This window comes from Bos grunniens, chromosome 7 (assembly GCF_055505025.1).
Source record: "Bos grunniens cultivar Pamir isolate PY7600 chromosome 7, Bosgru_T2T1.0, whole genome shotgun sequence".
NCBI lineage: Eukaryota > Metazoa > Chordata > Mammalia > Artiodactyla > Bovidae > Bos > Bos grunniens.
In genome coordinates this window covers 4,059,147-4,072,066 of record NC_141171.1, presented here as the reverse complement: position 1 = coordinate 4,072,066, position 12,920 = coordinate 4,059,147, and the positions used below count along the sequence as shown (strand labels likewise).

Below are 12,920 nucleotides of genomic sequence, written 5' to 3'. Positions count from 1 at the left end.
AGTGGCCACCACCATCTGACCTTGTCCCCAGGTGACTGTGATGCACTCCATGCAAGCTGGCTACCTAGAGAAGGCGCAGAAGTACACAGACAAGGCCCTCATGCAGCTGGAGAAGCTCAAGAGTAAGTCAGGCCCTGTGGGGCTCTGGGTCGAGTAGCCCCCTGGTGGGTAGCCTGCCCATCACTGCCAGTGCTGGGCCTGGAGGACTTTGAAAGACTGAAGCATGGGTCCCTGCCCCATGGGTCTCGCACCACAGTTGGCAGATAGGGATGATCAGGTTCAGGCAGAGCCGTGCCAGGCCTGGACGGGATCCTTGCTCCCCAGGGAGGTTGGGTGAGTACTTGGAGCATCTCTGTCCTATCACCCTCACTGCACAGCTAGTCACAAGGGTTAGTGGGACTCCACCGGAACCTGCGGGGACAGCAGGGCTCAGCTGAAAGGCGGTGGCTGCTTTTGCTGTCGCTTATCAGTATTGTAATGTGGATTGTGCTTAGGGTGAGATCAGAATTGGAACTTGACTGACAGCAGATCCTCTGGGGGTCCTAGGTTCTTCTGGGATTCTTGACTAATCCATCCTGGGTAATCGAGGACCTTTGACTAGTGGGAAACCAGAGCCCCGCATGTCCCTGGCTGGCTTGTGCCCCGTTCACCCTGTTCACTCCCTGTGCCCTTGTCAGTGCTGCTGGGGAGGAGCCAGAGAGCCCAATTTCGCAGGGACTACTGTTCTTTTCTTTGAGATGAGTTGGGAAAGTGCTGTCTGGTTCCAGTGTGAGGACAGCCGCTTGGAACAGCCAGAAGCTGTGGTCCCCCCCACTGTTGTCTGAAGCCTGTTGCTTAGTCTCCTGGGCAACCTCAACATTTCTAGAACCCTTGGTGCCCAGCGTGCCCTTGAGCACTCACCTGGGTCAGGGCAGAGGTGCAGGTTGAGGATGGAAAACAGATCCCTTTAGGAATTTCTTGCTTTTAAAATACTCTGGTCACCAAAACCTGGCTATGAACCTGATTCCTCACCTGGACAGGGAGATGGACCCCCTTGCCTGAGGGTGCCGTGAGCACCAAATAAGCTGACAGACTGGGTGCTAGGCCAGCGCCCGGCAGAGCAGGTGGGCTCAGACCCGAGCAGCTGAGGGGCTGTGTTGCAGGAGGGCTCAAAGCCCGCAGGAGGCAGGGACGTGGGTCTTGTCTCTTTGGTGTGGTCTCCTCAAGTGCCTCAGGGCCTCACCCCTGCCTCTCGCCCTCAGTGCTCGACTGCAGCCCCATCCTGTCCTCCTTCCAAGTGATCCTGCTGGAGCACATCATCATGTGCCGGCTCGTCACAGGACACAAGGCCACTGCGCTGCAGGAGGTAGGCCCTGGGGCCGCGGGCACGCAGCAGGGGAAGGCTGGGTCCTGAGGGTGTCACTGGGGAGAACGTGACCTGGCCAGCCATGAGCCTGCATGGACATCATCAGGTTTTTACCTACAAGTTCATGTGCCCAAGGAACATGGGGTCTGGGGTTTTAGAGTCTGCTGGTGGCAATTCTAGCACCCCTCCTGCCCAGTGATCCGTAATCCTTGACGCCCACCTTCCTGAAAGGGCATGGGGTCCTTGATGAGGATGTAGGTACTATATGACTAAGACACAGGCTGCAAAGGGAGGAGGCGGAGAACCAGACAAGGGGCAACATCCTCACAGTGGGCACCTCTGCTGGGACTTTATGCCCAGGTTAGACTGGGCGGTATGCGGGTACCCCCACTGGCTTTGGGGGCCTCTTTCTCGATGCTGCTGGGGCCCTGGGGCCCACGTTACAGTGATGTCAGACATGCTGTCTCCCTGCAGATCTCCCAGGTCTGTCAGCTGTGCCAGCAATCGCCCCGGCTCTTCTCCAACCACGCGGCACAGCTGCACACGCTGCTGGTGAGTGCTTGAGGGCTGCCCGCCCCCAGCCCCATCCCTGTGACCAACACCCCAGGCAGGATTTAGAGCCTTTCCCGTGGACTTCATTCTGACAAGCATCTCATAAGTCCAAGTTGACTCAGGTCCCAGGAGGCAGGAATAATGAAGCATGCCGTCTTCCTCTCCATGGTCAGGGTAAAGCTCAGATACAGCGGGCTCGGTAGAGTCTCTTGTCAGGCTTGCCTGGGTGCAGCCCTAGGCGAGCCGCATGTGGCTCTGAGCCCTGGCACCATCTTCTTCTAGGGGCTGTACTGTGTCTCTGTCAACTGCATGGACAACGCTGAAGCCCAGTTCACCACAGCGTTGCGGGTAAGGTGCCGGCCCTCACTTCATGGGGCAGGAGGTGCTTCTCAGTAAGGAGTCGGGACAACAGCCACACAAACCGTGGTCAGTGGGTGACTCCCCAGTGTCCAGCCTGGTGCCAGCTGCGACAGTGCTGTGCCATTTATCCAGGGCTTCCTTTGTCAGGCCTTGTGCTGCCCGGGTACGGACAGGCCAGTGCTGGCAGCACAGCCTGATGCAGGATAGCTATGGGCAAGGGGGCACCCTGGGCACCCTGGGGTGGGGCTTCCCCAACTAACTCAGAGGATAGCCTCAAGGAGGTTGTCTTGAGCCGGGCACCTGCTGGACATGCCCTGGTTAGCCACTTTCACTGCGGATTCCCGTCCTCCCGGTGGTCCACCAGGTGATGTTGACTTGTGTCCCAGCTACTTGGGCCCTGGTGCTGCTCACTCCAGTGGTGCTGAGACCTCCCCTCATTGCCTGTGGTCCTTGAAGGTCTCTTAGACACTCCTTCTGTGTCCCACTTCCTACACAAATTGCTGCTTTGTTTCAACATCAAAGTTCCCAGCAGATGGTGTGTGCCGCCAGGGGCTGTGTCCACCGACCTGGTGGGGGAAGTGGTGGTAGAACCAGAACTTGGATCCAGACCCCTCATGACACCAAACATGTTTCCTGTGGTCCTGTGACAAACATATCAGAGCATCTTTGCTCAGATCAGACAACCCTCTGGATCTCCTTGGCACCTGCCAGGGTCCTCCAGGTGGGGTTTGTGCTTCGTAGGCATTCTTGGCTTCTTAGACAGTTGCACTCGCTGAGCCCTGTTTAGAATGCTCAGCCCCCAGGGTCTGAGCAGTGCTCATACCACTCAGATTGGTTCCTTTCATGGCCATTCTTGTTCCTCCAGAAAAACTGGGGACAGCAGTCTGTCTACCACCAGCCATTAGCAGAGGAACCAGCAAGCATGCTCCTCTGCTGTGTTTACACACACTGGGGTCCTGGGGTGACCACCTGAGGTGTCGGGGGGGCACCCAGGTCTCAGTGAGACAGCAGAGAATGGAGCAAACTGTGGCGTGTTCTGAGGACAGGCTCTGGGGTGGCTGGCTGTGCTTTTCTGTTTCCTGAGTTTCCTATAATGCAGGTGATTATTTTATAATGACAGGAACTAACAGTTTTGTTGTCCTTAGGTTCAGGAGGCAGGGGTGTGTATGTGTGTTTGGAATAAAAAGAGTAAGAAGATTCCAAGGTAGCTGTTGTGGAGCGTTTGGGTGGCTCTGATGCCGCCAAGCGACCCCCAAGGGACATGACTGCCCAGCTGGGCCCCCTAATGCCCTGTGTCTCCCATATTCCAGCTCACAAATCACCAGGAGCTATGGGCCTTCATCGTGACCAACCTGGCGAGTGTGTATATACGGGAAGGAAATAGACACCAAGAGGTAGTAGGTGACATGCTTCATGTTTGGTATCCTTTCAACTCTTACTTGGAGGGAGGTGTGTAGGAAGTGTGGGCCTGGGCACCATCAAATCTCTTGACCCTAGGGTATTTTCCTTCCAACAAAGTGTCCCACAGAGTGGAGCATGGGCGTGGCTTGGGGGAGGCCAAGTCTAGGACAGAAACGTTTCTGTAGCAAATTACCATTTCTCTCTACTGAAAACTAGCCAACCATTGAATCCCTTGGGGGGAAAAAGAAAATTTCTTCTCTCAGCTGTCTGTTCCAGCTGTCTGTCAGCGAGGCCTCATGGCTCAGTTTCGAGGAGTGACACCTTGGGCTCCTGTCTGCATTAGGCTCCTAGGTGTTCTAGTGCCCCAGCCTGCTGGAGCAGGGAGGTGGGCGCCAGAGCTTGCCCCCCAGGATAAGTACCTCCCACCAGGTTCCCGTTGTGACACCCCCTTAGCCCTGCCATTTCCCTCCAGCCCGGAGCCCTCTGAAGTAGCTCAGATCCATCACTTGTCTCCATACCTGTGACCTTCATTTTTTAGTTCAGGCCACTATCATCTCTTGGCTACAAAGAGAGATGGCCCTGTACTTAGCTGATGTCACACATAGTTGGTTGGTTTGAATGCTTTGGGCAGAAGGCCCCGTCTAGCTGCTCCAGTGGCCTGAGAGCACAGCAGGGCAGGGTCTTGAGGGCCTGATGTGGTCTCTGTGGGTCTCAGAGGAGTTTGGCTCCTTTGTCTCACCTCCACCCCCACCACAGTGTGTGCCTCCTGAAGGGACTTCGGGGGTACTGGGCACAGCCTCAGCCCACTTCAGCCCTCACCCCCCAACCCAGCTTCCCCTCTATACATCAGCCAAAGGGAGCCTAAGATGTCAGCAGGGTTGCAGGTTCTGCCCCTTCTCCCGGCAGGTTGCACTCAGGCATGGGATTTGAGGTACGGGCATATGCCATGAGACTGGGTTAGGAAGTTGCAGGCAGCCCTAGTTACTTACTGGCATACTGGGGCCAAACCCTCTCATTTTTAGAAATGCAGAGTTATCCTAACTTGCAGACATTGCTTTCACAGCTGTACAGTTTGTTGGAGAGGATCAATCCAGACCACAGCTTCCCTGTCAGGTAGGCAGCCCCAGGCCCCAAGTCCCACTTTACCAACTCTTTTATGCTTTCTCTGCTCTTGGTAGTGTGAGCATCTGTGGGGCCCCAGACTGCCCGTGTACCCCAACACCTCCCATCCTCCCACCCAATCCCCATTTGTAAATCTGCTGCTTTCATTAAAACTCACTAAGGTGTGATGCTCCACTCTTCCTCAGCTCACACTGCCTCCGAGCAGCGGCTTTCTACGTGCGTGGGCTTTTCTCCTTCTTCCAGGGACGCTATAATGAGGCCAAGTAAGTACTGGAGAGGGCAGGTGGCCCTGTACCCGGCACCTCTCTATGTTCCTCTTCCCCCAACGGCATGTGCCCAGGCCCCCTGTTCCTGCCCTTCCCACCCTCCCCCAGGTGGTCTCTGCTCAGGGCCCCAAGGCTGCCTTTTCTTCCCCAAAGCCCTCCCAGTGGGGCCTCAGCATCTGTTCTTCTCACGAAGGCGTTTTCTGCGGGAAACCCTGAAGATGTCCAACGCGGAGGACCTGAATCGGCTCACAGCCTGCTCCCTCGTGCTCCTAGGTCACATCTTCTACGTGTTGGGAAACCACAGGGTGAGTGTCAGGGGCCAGGCTGAGGGGCATAGGGCCAGGGTGGTGCTTAGTGGGGTGGAGGTGGGCACCTAGCAAAGTGCCTCCCATCCCGTGCCCTGCAGTGATCCTATCTCAGTGACCTCTCACCCCCCATAACCCCCCACCCCCACCGCCATGCTCTATGAGACTCAGACAGCCTGGGCAGGCAGGGCTGGGGGAGCTTTGAGTTCCTGAAGGGTGCTCCTGTGTGGCAGACGGGCTGGTGTTGGCCCATGGCAGTTGTCAGGCAAAGCCCCAGGGCTCAGTGGAGCTAGAGCTGCTCAGACTGCCCAGAGCTGGCGAGGCTGAGGGCAGGTCCCCTTCCCTGTGCTAGTATTTGGGGGCTAAAAGGTGTGTTCACTCAGCTACAATCCCAGGGATTCCTTCTCTGCCCATCACACATGGTATCCTCAGGGCACCCTGTGTCTACCCTCACCAACTGTGTCCCCCTGTGCCTGGCCCCCACCCATGCCATACGGTCTCGGGTGGGATCAGCTGACTTCTCAGTTTCCCCGTCTGGGGGTGTGTGAACATCTCACCTACTCCAACCCATTGACCTTACAAGGTCTTTAATTTTTTTAAGAGTATGTTTGTCAGTATAAAAGATGTTATGGTTATCATAGAAAGTCTGAGAAGCAAAGGATAAAATCCTTGCGTGTCTTCCGTCTTCCAGCTCTTTTCATTGCCTGCCTCTGTGTAAGCCTAAGTTTTATAAGGCTATTTTATAATTTTATGTCTGGTCTTTCTCTGCACCACTGTGTTGGGGCCTTTTTTTAATGGCAGTGAGAGTTTTTAAGTGGCATCAGTTCAGTGATTTAGCTGAACTTACTTTAGCTGATTTCAGGACAGAGAACGCAGGCCCATAAAGTTTTATCTGATCAAATCCCAGAGCTTCTAAAGAATGAGTGTTTTTAATAAGCCCAGTGCATCTCCCCTCCGCACAATCATGTGACAATCATTTTCTGAGGCCCGCATGCCCTGCAGCTGTGTCCTGAGCCCTGGCAGGATCAATACCCTGAAAGGAGGGTGAGCAGTGGGTTCTTCCTTCTGAGTGTAGCTCCACTCCTTCTAGAGCACCTTGTCTTGGTACTCGGAGCACAGGGAGGACAGTGGCCTCAGGGCACATCCCGGCATTGGGCAGGGATGAGGGGCTCAACATGAGGCCCCCCTGAGTTTAGGCCGCCCGCCTTGTGTCTCGGTGCAGTGGCGGTGATCACCTCGTTGCCAGCTGAGGAGTTTAATGTCACACAGCCCCAAACTGCAGACCCAGGCTTAGAACCTAGACTTCGCTGATGCTTGTTTGTCCAGAAGCTTCTAGAAGCTACCTTTAGTGGGGCAGGGTGGGCAGAGTAGCTCTTCAGCTATAACTTCTGGTATGTGTGGGGGGCAGTCCCAGAGCAAATTACAGAGCTTATTTGGGAATCTCTCTTGCTTCTTGGGGCCACCAGGAGCCCCCAAAGCCAGGCGCCGCCTCAAGCAGCGCTAGATCTGTGGGAGAAGCCGCCTGCCCTGGGCCTACCAGGCCACAGCATACTCAGGCATTAAAGTTTGTGGGTGGCCTCATGCAGGACCCCTCTCCAGACAACACCGGTCTTCACACCTAGGTTCTGTGGAAACCAAGCTGTCACAGGGAACTGGAGCCAAGGGGACTCCCTCCCAGCAGCTCCCTCTCGGCCCCGGGCCTGGAAGAGGAGACCAGTTTTTCCTGTTCTGCATTCTGAGGTCTTAGGAGGCCTTGGTTCAGTTTTGAAAACTTTTGAGACCCACCTGGAGCTCATCTTCGAGGTGCTGGCCCGGGTGGGCAGCGTAGTCACTGGGCTTTTGTGTCTGGAGGCGCATCCCACACAAGGAGGCTGTGTTGGAACCTGGGCCTCAGGAGTTGGTTTGGAGGATATATACTGGGCTACATGCCAAGTGCCCCCCCCCCGCTACACTGCACGTGGTTGCCACATGGGGGCTCTCCCAGTGTCACCCTGAACCCAACAGTTAGGCCAGTAGGCTCTGGGTCCTGCGCTGGGTGGAGTCACTGCAGAGCCAAGGATGGGGGTTTGCGGACCCCAGCAGCTTTCACTCAGCTCATCCTGAGGGCTGAGGCACGGTGCTCTCACAGCTACATTGTGGAGTCAGGGTTCAAGGGGGAACACATCCTGGTGCCCCACAGCCCCATGTGTCTGAGGTGGGCTTCTGCAGGAGCAGGTTCGTATGTAGAAAAAACCAGTTCTTCTCTCTTTTGACCATTAGTCCTCATTGCTCCCACCAGGACAGACTGCCCTGAGACCCCTGAATCTATTTTTTTTTTTTTAATTTAATGTTGTTTATTTATTCATTTTTGGCTACATTGGATCTTCATTGCTCTGCACAGGCTTTCTCTAGTTGTAGCAAGTGGGCCTCCTGTTACAGTGCCTTCTCGTTGCGGAGCATAGGCTGTCAGGCCCTTGGGCTCAGTAGTTGTAGCTCCTGGGCTCCAGAGGGCAGGTTCAACAGTTGTGGCACGGGCTTAGTTAGTTGCCTTGTGGCATATGGGATCTTCCCAGACCAGAGATTGAACCTGTGTCCTCTGCATTGGCAGGCAGGTTTTTAACCACTGGGTCACCAGGGAAGCCCTGAGTCTGTGTGTCTAATCGGCTCCTGAGGTGGTCCAGGGCTGCCTGCCACCAGTGCTTTTTCTTCATTTAGAAAGACAGAGGCACATAGAGTCGCCCGTGGCTGTGCCCCAGCCAGGAGGCACATGCAGGGCCGAGGAGCGGGAGCTGTTTCTTTTCCCCCGGGGTTGTCGAGGAGTACTTTCAGAGAGGGTCATTTGGGATAGACTGTACAATAGGAGTAGGTATTTCCCAGGCAGCGGGAGGTCGCAGGTGGGCCCAGGCTGTCCCTGCCGTCAGGCTCAGCCGCCTCCACCCCAGCCCTGACCCTCCTCCCACCGCTCCCTGACCCCTCCGCCGTTCCCTGACCCCTCCGCCGCTCCTTGGCCCTCCGCTGCTCTTGGCCGACAGGAGAGCAACAACATGGTGGTGCCCGCCATGCAGCTGGCCAGCAAGATCCCGGACATGTCGGTGCAGCTGTGGTCGTCGGCCCTGCTCAGAGGTGAGGCGGAGGTCCGGGAGGTCTACACAGTCTGGTTCTGACTCTCTGGGACCCACAGGGCTAGTTCTTGGCATCTGCTTGGGCAGTGAACCCTGGCGCTTGGCCTTGGTCTCCTTCCCATGAATGGGGATGGCAGTCGTCCGTGTCTGGCAGAATGAGCCAAGGTGCTCTGGGCACAGAGAGCGTGCTTAGCAGCTGTCATGGCTGCTCCCCCATTACAGATTGTGAAACCAGGGCCCACAGACTCACCCAGGGTCCTGGTGAGGAGGTGGAGGGCCAACTGTTCTCATCCGCAGTGGACTTGGTGCACTCATTCCGCCCTCCTGCCTCAGAAGGGAACACTAGGTGCCTTGCTCCCTGCAGGCTCCCGGGTGCCCCAAGCTGGCCAGGAAATCCCTGGGAGAGCCACATCCAAGGGGCCCAAAGGACTTGCACTGCCCTCCCAGCCCTCATATTTGCCCCTGTGGGCCTCACTGTTCATCCACCTCCAAGGACATAAGACTCAGAAACTTGGCTGTTGGCAGGTGGGCTCTGCTGACCCTGACACAGGGTTCAGGGCAGGTGACGTGCCAGGCACCAGGAATCCACTGGTGGAGCTGGGGTTTGACTCAGGCCTCCACCCACACCTGAGGGGAGGCCCTGGGGCAGTGGCAGGCCAAAACAGGCCCATGCTTTGCATGTACCCCCACCCCCCCACCCCAGACCTGAATAAAGCCTGTGGGAATGCCATGGATGCCCACGAAGCCGCCCAGATGCACCAGAACTTCTCGCAGCAGCTACTCCAAGACCACATCGAGGCCTGCAGCCTCCCTGAGCACAACCTCATCACGGTAGGGGCACAGGGTGGGGAGACAAAATGAGGGGGCTGGGTGGCTCCTTGGGGTCAGCTCACCCAACCTGCAACCCCAGGGAACGCACTTCCTGAGGAAGGAAGCACACCGTTAGCCACTGTCTCCTTGCGCCTCTCCAAAAAACCCTAACCCAGCCTGGCCTCAGGAACCCCCTTGGATGGGCAGGAGAGCTCCCACCCAAGTGGGTGATGCAGGCTGCTTCCTGGGGGCCCTGACCAGCCTGAGGAGAGCAACATTCCAGGCGCAGACACGCAGCCCAGCACCCCCCTGCTGCTCACTAGGAAGGGCCTCATCCGTGTGTCCTTTCCCCGCAGTGGACAGACGGCCCGCCCCCCGTGCAGTTCCAAGCTCAGAACGGACCAAACACCAGCCTGGCCAGCCTCCTGTGAGACCCCTGCACGCGGCCTCTCAGCTTCTCCAAGCCTCCATGGGGGCCTGGTGTGTCCCTGACTTCCACCCAGATGGCACTTGAGCTTTCCCTGAAGACGTGCTGGCGTGGCTGTCTTCAGGTTTCTTTCCTGTCTCCAGAGCAGCCTGGGTCCCTGGGGAGCGTGGAGGGCTGATTCCTGTCCTCCCAGGACAGGCCAGCTGGCCATTGTTGCCAGGGGCCAGGAGTCCGAGTGCTGTGGCTGCCTTTGGGCTGCTGGAGCTGACTACAGAGCCATCCTTCAAAGTGGGTTTGAACTGCTGGTCCTGCTTCCATGTCTGAGTCGTGTCGTCAAGAGAGTGTCTTGCTAGGGAAGTGGGTCTTGGCCATCAGCCTGGTCCTGACCCTGCACGCACGGGAGGTCGGTGCCACTGAGGTACCACATGACTTCCACAGGCCTCCTTGCTGGGCCAGAGTGTTTCCTCTGCTCATGGCAGCTTCCTGCACCCAGAGGCAAGATGCCAGTGTCTGACCCACAGTTGGAGGGAAGAAGTGATGGTGCCTGTCAGGGACAGAAATGCTTGTCTCACCCCAGTGCTTTTCCTGGCTTGCCTTTCTGGTCAGCATCCATCGTTTTGGCAGCTGGGGCGTCCAGGAACCTGACTTCTGAGCATCTGCACCTTGACCGGGCTCACTGTCCGGCTGTGGGAGTGCACCTGCTGGTGTTGACCTACGTGTGTGCCTGTGTTGCTTCCCAGCCAGAGCTGGCGCCTGGAGCTGAGACTCCTGTGTGTATCAGCCGCCTTCTGCCTGTCAGAGTCCACAGTGCAGGGCGGGAGGGACCTTTCTCAGCCCAGCTTGGCTCTACCACTTTGCAGGCAGCCATTCCCTTGGTACCCTGCCCTGTCTTTAGAGGGGAGGAGGAGGAGACCTACCTGCCTTGGGTCTCGGGACAGCATTGTAACCTCTTCCTGAGCTGGACCCCAGGAGGCTCTGCCAGGCCCAGACAGCCGTTTTGGTTCTGTGCTCCTCTTGAATAGTCAAGGCAATGCCCCAGGTGACAGTGACACTGGGGGCCGTCACGGCAGCAGCCTGGCCCCATTTGGCTTCCAGTGCCTGGGAGGGTCTCCCTGATGAGGGTGGTGTGCGGTTTTGCTAGTTACGACTGCTTGTTGGTTCAGGTCTTGTTACCCAACACTGTGAAAGCTGCTTCTCAAAGCCTCAGTATCTGTGACGAAAGGAATGTTGGGATTGCTCAGGTCAGCTGCTTGGGCCCCAAGGCCTGGGTGTGCCTTAGCCACTAGCAGGGCTATCAACAGACCTCCTTGTTCTGGGTCACTGCCCACATCAGGGCCCTACTGCCCTCTTAGGGGCCAGCAACAGGCATGTAAGTAAGCTACTGAATGAAGGGACAGCCTGGTTGAAAGGACAGGCTGGCCAAGTTTTGTTTGAAAAGGACCTGCCCTCTCTGTGTCATCCTGGGTCACTCAAGAGTCCAGCCCTGTCCCGTGCTCCTCGGGGCTGCCCCTGGGTCTCTGAGGCCTGCAGAGGTGGTCTGCTGCCTGTTCATGAGCTGTCCCCATCCCGTCTTCCTCCCCCTTTGACGGTCCCCCCGCAGAGGTCCTCTCTTCCACCAAAGGGATAGAGCACCTGTCTCGCTACAAGTTGCACCTGCTAGCCTGGACTCCACAGTGTGCAGCCTCTCCAGACCCACATTTCTTCAGTCTTACTTTACATTGTTTGAGTATTTATTTAAACCTTTCTTTGCTTCTAGGGCATTTTGTATGTAGAGCAGTTGAAATAAGAACCTCAAAACTTAATGTCTTGTCCTGATGTTGAAGTGCTTTTAGTGACCACTTTGTTATCTATGTATATGTAAAGTTAAAGGTGAGTTCTTAAGTTTACAGTTAAAACTTCAGTACTCGATATTTAATGCCCCGCTCTAGCTATATGGACGCCAACCCGCATGTACATGCGTGCGCGCAGGCTTTGAACTTCCCCTCACTGCAGCGCCTTCAGCCACAGAAAGCTGTTGTAAATACCCTCCTGTAAGTCCAAGTTCAGTGCCTCACGGTTTCTCAATCATAAGAATTTAAGACAGACTGCACACAAGCCCCAGAGATCTATTACAGCCAGTGTCATATAGCTGGGTGTTCAGAAAAATACAAAAACTCCAAACTCTTAAGCATACGGGGGATGTGAGGGCATAGCAGAAAGATTGCTCTTGGCAGGTTAATTGTTGAAAGCTGTTCTGACTCCCTTTTGTGTGCCTCCCGCTTCCTCCTGTCAGTGATGGTGGCCCTCAGGTCCTGTGGCTCTGAGGATGCTGCTCCAGGAGGTGCCGGTTCCCTCTCAGACACGTAGTTGGATCCCCACAGTCGCCCTTGGGGGAGGCCAGGGTCCTCCCCCTGGGGTAAGCACTCCCCGCCCCACTTACTGGGAACACAGGCAGGGAAATCGGAAAAGGCTGCCTGGCACAGTGGGTGAGATGTGTTGGTTGCATCATCTTTGTTTCCCTAAAAGGTTTTTAATGTATGTTTGGCATACTGTCTTTTAATGGATTTTCAGTGTCTTAAGTTTTTAGCAGCCTGTATTTTCAGCTGGTGCTTTTAATCACAAAAAAAATTTTTTTTGTAAATACAAAGCATTCTTTAAAAGAGCCGTAGAACAGAGCTTCTTGTTTGTAGATTTTTTTTTCCTGTGTATTCAAAGTAAAATAACTTGCAGGAGCCGTCACTCACTGTGTCTTTGTTGTGCCGTGCACCCCTCACATGTGGCCTGGTGAAGACTCTTAAGCTTCCACGGCCAGCCGGCGGGGCCACAGGGCCTTCTGCTGTAACCCACAGGGCATGAGGATGCAGAGCCCCAGACCCTGCATGGAGGACCTGAGGGAAACGCGCATCCCCTCCCCCTCTCATGAGGACGGTCCTCGGTCCAGCCCTGCTGCAGGGAAGAGGGCCGCTGAGACGTGACAGGCACCGCCCACAGCCCTGCCTGTTCCTGGCTCTCCACAAGCCAGACTTCCTTGCATTCCCGGTGTCCTGTTTCCTGTGTTCTTAGAAAACACACGGGTCAGCCTTCATGTACCTGGGGGTTTTATTTTTCCTTTTTGAGGTGAAAGTCACGTAAAATTTAATGTCTACAATTGAGTGGCATTCAGTACATTTACTGTGTACAACCAGCAGCTCTGTCTAGTTCCAGAACACTTCCATCACCACAAAAGGAGACCCCATCTCCATTAGCAGTCAT

General features: G+C 55.8%; 1 protein-coding gene across 10 annotated transcripts in view; it reads left to right on the top strand.

The window, feature by feature from the left end:
• Positions 1-12,407, top strand: part of MAU2 (MAU2 sister chromatid cohesion factor) — a 39,059-nt gene extending 26,652 nt beyond the window's left edge. For 6 of the 10 annotated variants that reach the window (XM_086408138.1, XM_086408144.1, XM_086408142.1 and 3 more), the window contains 11 exons: positions 32-122; positions 1,242-1,345; positions 1,820-1,897; positions 2,180-2,245; positions 3,568-3,654; positions 4,722-4,771; positions 4,966-5,043; positions 5,240-5,351; positions 8,363-8,453; positions 9,156-9,283; positions 9,619-12,407. In XM_086408138.1, the coding sequence (XP_086264264.1) occupies positions 32-122; positions 1,242-1,345; positions 1,820-1,897; positions 2,180-2,245; positions 3,568-3,654; positions 4,722-4,771; positions 4,966-5,043; positions 5,240-5,351; positions 8,363-8,453; positions 9,156-9,283; positions 9,619-9,693 (960 nt within the window). In that variant the 3' untranslated portion in view covers positions 9,694-12,407. Of the gene's footprint in view, positions 1-31; positions 123-1,241; positions 1,346-1,819; positions 1,898-2,179; positions 2,246-3,567; positions 3,659-4,721; positions 4,772-4,965; positions 5,044-5,239; positions 5,352-8,362; positions 8,454-9,155; positions 9,284-9,618 lie in introns of all 10 variants that reach the window. The other 4 variants (XM_086408140.1, XM_086408137.1, XR_015166431.1 and 1 more) reach the window with 3 other exon arrangements.
• Positions 12,408-12,920: the final 513 nt, after the last annotated feature.